The sequence below is a fragment of the Amblyomma maculatum genome, chromosome 4 (genome assembly GCF_055883805.1).
Source record: "Amblyomma maculatum isolate TAMU_Amacu chromosome 4, ASM5588380v1, whole genome shotgun sequence".
Taxonomy (NCBI): Eukaryota; Metazoa; Arthropoda; class Arachnida; order Ixodida; family Ixodidae; genus Amblyomma; species Amblyomma maculatum.
Window position 1 is genome coordinate 125601125 of NC_139347.1, and position 5413 is coordinate 125606537.

At 43.7% G+C, this 5413-nt stretch overlaps 1 protein-coding gene across 1 annotated transcript; it reads left to right on the plus strand.

Annotated features, from left to right (window-relative positions):
- The first annotated feature begins 2089 nt into the window (after nt 1-2089).
- LOC146192323 (uncharacterized) lies at nt 2090-4908 on the plus strand. Its single transcript, XM_084600038.1, has 2 exons — nt 2090-2242; nt 4570-4908. Exon 2 carries the CDS (start codon nt 4572-4574, stop codon nt 4782-4784), a length of 213 nt encoding a protein of 70 aa, XP_084456164.1. The 5' UTR covers nt 2090-2242; nt 4570-4571; the 3' UTR covers nt 4785-4908.
- Nucleotides 4909-5413: the final 505 nt, after the last annotated feature.

Genomic DNA, 5413 nt, shown 5'->3' on the forward strand with positions numbered 1-5413 from the left:
CACTGTTTCGATTTTTATGTACACGATGTTAGAAACATAAGAATAATTTGCGCTTATATTCGACCACTGACAAGCAAACCACAAAACGCGGTTAACTCCAAGCTGCAAAAAAAAAAAAAAAAAAAAAAAACAACAAACTAAACAACAACTGAACTGGTGTTGGTATGCTGTTGCACAATGTTGTTGCCCCCGCCTTATGTAATGCCCTCGGGCCTTTAAGGCTTCAATAAATGAAATGAAAGAAAGTGGGCGTCAAAAGAGCGCCAACGTGGCTACGAATATAGAAAACACATTTACGTCATACCTTGTTAATGCTCATGCGCTCATGGGCGTCTCATCCAGCATTCTCGTACTGCTGCAGATCGGCTGTATTTGTTTATTTATTGAGAAGGGCGTGCTGATGCAAAATTTCTGCATTAGCAGCCATGCAGTAAATTTGAAAGTGGTCTTTTTTTTGCGTGGGTTCTTCTACGTCTTTACCAGGGACCCCATTTCTCACGCAGCCTCTGTACCAACCTCTGCTAAAATTCATCCCAGGAGCAGGACATACAATTATTATTATGTTTTAAAATTCTGCATTAGGCCCTGTAAGCGAAATTAAAGGGTACCAAGCGAAAGAGAGTACCGAGAATGTTTGCGCCATTGTGACCCCGAGGGCACTTGCACGCCTACCATCACGGACGCAAACCAGTGCGCACATTTCTTGTAAACAGTTTTCTTGTTTCTATCCAGGCAGAATTACAGTGTCATGACCGAGAAACTAACCGGCCCGCTTCTTTGCCCGGGGCGTTTTGTTTTTACTTTACTTTTGCCTAAGCAATTGCTGAAGATATGAGCTATGCGACTACATCCTATTGACGACGCTGGCAAGAACTGTTTTCGTATCGCTATCCGTAAATGTTCGCGTGAGCTGCTGTCACACGCACCATTTATCACGCTCCAAGCGCGCACGGATTTTAAGTAGAACCAAAGCCGTGGCTGTTTTGTATATGCGCTATTAGGCGCTGTATAATACTGCATTTGTGTTCATGCTCATTTGCATTCACAGGGTAGAGTACTGTGAGAACGCAAGGAGCCCGCAAGCCACACTGCTGAGTTGCACATGTGTGCAAGCCTAATTGTTATTCGGAGAGGCGTAATGTGGCTTATTCGATGCGAGCTGTGTGCACGTGCCTTATGATTTCTATACAAACAGAATGGTTCCGAGGAGTCAGTTTAGAAGGTTAGCTTTAGTTAGGCCAGATCTCGGCCAGGATAGTTTTTTTTTTTTTTTTCTGGCACTCTTTGGTCTTATACACATGCAAAAATCGAGCCTTTTACTTGCTGAGCTGCATAATAAGTGATTTTTTAACCAAGTGGAACTTCTTTAACATGTGCTTTATGTAAAACATTAAAAACAAACAGAACGAGTGGTTAACTGCGCCCCATCTCGTAAGCTTCTAACACGACGCAAGGCTTGTATTAATTTTGCCTCGCAACATTCCGATGTTTCCTTTAAAGTGTTACTTTATGCACACATTTGAAAAGAATTTTAAGCGTAGGACGACTGCAATTTGCATTACAAGAAATTGCAACCACATTGCAGTCGTAACTACTAAAATATGTTAAGTGCAACCAAGAGATCATATATGTATGCAAGACACTTCGTATAGTGTCAGAGACGTCATTTCAACTCTCATATACTGTAAGCTACCCTTACGCAACAGTTAGTGGAAAAGCCACATTTTTGTAGTCTGATTTGCGTTACAATATTGAGAGACTAAAACACGGCACACAGGGAATCTGCGTGCAAAAAAGGCAAGGAAACACGCATTTTGTTTCCGCCGCCGACGTTAACCACTTTTCTATGGTAAACAGTCTAAGCAGTAAGGAACGCGTATGTAAAAATAAAGTGCAACAGAGTGAGACCGCAAATGACTCTGCGTTTAGGGCGCATCGTGTGCGTGCCTGTGCTTGGTGTGGGAGAGAGGAGTGGCAGCAAGACAACCTAGTCTACATTGTGACCCCCTCTCGCCACTGAGGCAATCTTGTCCCTCGCAAGTGCGTGACCGGTACAGCTCTTGGAACTCCGGATGATAGCTGTACTGGGGGCTTTCCGTCCAGCAGTGCGGCCTTGAGACAACCACAGGCACGAGAACGGACGCGCTCACGTGTCTCGTCGCGAGCCATATAAAGACGGGCATCGGAGACCCTGAAACCATCGCAAACTCTTTGAGCAGCGTGAACATCGTCAGAGAAACAGGTGAGTTCTGAGCCATCCAGGGCTCTTGGTCAGTAACCATTCTTTTTCTTTTCCCCGCAAGTGTGGCCTTCAATATTTGCGTGTTCCAAACACATTACAAAGTTTGAAGGAAGTTTCGTACTGATCTATCTTCGATCAGAATTCGACAAGGCGCTACGGATATTCCTGTTGTAATTGTTAAAAAAACCTGTAGAAATATTCGTTGAGTTCGGAAAATTTTATTAAATGTTCTTCTTCATCAATTCTGCGTCTTTCCTTCAGTAAGCCTTCCGGAAGGTTGCGGTGCCTTTCTGATGCAATAGGTAACATTTAGTAGGGTTCCGAATGACAGGTATGTTATTATTTAAGATATATCATGCAAGTTTAGTATAACCACTTTCGGCTTGCTTCATATGGTGGGGACGAAAAATTGTTCTGACATTTTATTTCACGTTTGTTTGAATACGAACATTGTATTGCCTGGTATTATTTGCCTTACCACCTACACCAATTCTTAATAGAGGACCTTGCACTCCAATATCCAGATTTTAAGCTATTGGCGTACCTAATTAGCGTTTCCTTATAGCAATCTATGGTATAACTTGCCCTGCTGCGTCCATCTCCGCACAGGTTGCTCACATCACAAAAAAAGCGGACCGCGTGTAATAAACAGGCACCATCAGCGTGATGGTGGTTTAGTAGTTTGTGCCTGGCTAAGTCCACACATTTTGGTAATAGTGTACTTTTCCATGATTTAAGAGGTTTCAAATTGAGGCGTATGACAGGCAGCGTGTAACACGGATGTGCTGCGAAGTTTAACGCGGTGCCTACCTTGAGAACTTATCCCCACCCCCCTCCCAAAACGTTCACTTCTTTGTAAACCCGCAATATTACGTAATCACAGCCGATTCTTCGGCTTTAGGGAACTTGAAAGACACCGTATTGAGCATCCGTCTAGCTTCGACTATATATTTTGCGATGATTAACTTTGATGGAAAAAAGAAAGCACTACATCGTTTTCATAAGTATATGGACTCAGCCTGGACTCAGTATGCACCGTGGATGTAAAGAAAAAAAGGCTTTTGCGATTTGTGCAATACTGAACGACAGTGAGAAAAGCGGTGTGTAAGGCCCATGTGTAGACAATCCGCAAAGCAAGATGTTTCCACTTTTAGCCATGTACAGCCCTCGGCATTATATTCCAGAATCTGCGGTATTGTTCAGGAAAATTTATTAACGCGTGCGAAGTGTACGTGCAACGAGATAAATTGTTGAAATGTTCGACAAATAATCTCAGTCATAATATAGCAATGTTCCTTCCGATTCTTTGCTTAGGAACAATTGCGCTGTTTGAATGTTAGGCTCTCAGATTTGGCACGCTTTGAGTGTAGGAAAGAAGTGTGCGACGTAAACTTAAAGTGGCTGCTAAAGATTTCCGATTGGCACCTTTCTAGTAGGTGGTGTGGTGGTGGTGGTCTTCACAAGCCTTAGTTTTTAGTTTTCATTGGCTGTAGTGTTTATATTTGCTCATGAATTTTTAACGGCCCTGTTTAATTCCTTATCAAAGGAATAGCCAGTTCTGTGGTGCTGCACAAAATCGTCGCAGACCCAAGCCGCGTTGATTCGCTTTTTAATTCACCTTTTAAAGATCAAGATTTAACCCCTTGATTTCATAGAAAGAAATACGTTTGCGACTTTAAGAATTCCTTGTATTATGAAGTACAAGGGAAGTCAAAAGTTGCCAGACTACGGACTCTGCTTCTGGTTGGCATATTATGACACTTATCTCATTAAAGTTATCAATTATATCAGATGTTAGAATACTGCTCATTCTACCCTCTCGAGATAGTTTGAGATCCGGGAGTGTCGTAGCTACCTGACTGCTCAGAAGCAGACAATGGGGCCTGGTAACTTTTGACTACCTCTTTACACAGTTAACCAGTAAAGCAACGACAATTTATCATATCATACTTTTTGGAGACCTGGAAGCTAATCTTCGCATCCAATGCCGCGCACTTGTTGAAGCACAAAATTATATTTTCTGTAAACAAAATTCTTCGGCAATTGAGGTAGGGATCGTTGGTAAATCTTGAAGAAAGAAAATCTAGTTGGTCACTGTGGCGACCACTAAAAAAAAAAAAACGCTTTTTATTGCTACCAACTACACGAAGATTAACATTAGGCGCATCTAAACAGCGTAGTGTATGCCGGAAAATATTGTACCTATAGATGGCATCACTTACCTTTCCAACTGCATCTCACGCAATGATTGTGAGCTGCTCGTAGAATTGAGCATTTGCTTCACGCACCGCTGAGCGACATCTTTTTAATTTTCTTTTCCTGTGCAGCCATGATTGTCATCAGCAGCAAGTCCTTCCTGGTCGCCCTCGTGGTTCTGGCCGCCCTGTGCAGCCTTGCGGCCGCCCAGTACGGCTACGGAGGATACGGTGGCTACGGACGTGGCTACGGAGGATACGGTGGCTACCGAGGCGGCTACGGAGGTTACGGGGGATACCGAGGCGGCTACGGAGGCTATGGTCGGGGCTTCGGCTACTACGGCTAAGCAAGACATGTCCCCACCGACTGCTTATCCCACAAAAGGAATCGGAATGCCAGCTGGAAACATACGTCAACGATGACTAGCCTATAAAAAGCGACTGCCATCGAATAAATTCATTTTCTATTTATTGTTTTGGTCGCGTCGTGTTATGTGTCGAATATACAAAACCCGCTGCAGCAGCGCTTAACGTTTGGTAGCATTCGTTTCTCTGCGATACTCATATTGAAGCTACGTAGAAACATATTTCTCGAAGTTCGCGTTAGGCTCTTGCCTAAAAGGTTGTCTAGATTCTGCATGATCAGACATTGCGTCGGCTTGTTTTCCCCTTCACAATTCTCGAGAAGCAAGGATGAAGAGGCGGTTATGCACAGCCACAATTTTCGAATGCAAATTTTTCTTTATATACTTTTTGGGGAAGGGGGCGGCTAGCGTATATTGTTAAACAGGTCACAGCCCCAAATATAAGCGCCGGTGAAATTTTGATTTCGTCTTTTGGCTCACACGGCTTAAACGGCACAGTAGTTACAACTAAAGCACCCCTGGTTGCATTGCCGGGCTGGAGCAGTGGGCACGGTGTGCCGTAACGATGCCATGGTGTGCACTGCACGAGCAAGGCGAGAGGACCTAGACAC

Coding starts and splice junctions, on each gene's coding strand:
- LOC146192323 (XM_084600038.1), top strand. CDS start 4,572: ATGATTGTCATCAGCAGCAAGTCCTTCCTGGTCGCCCTCGTGGTTCTG.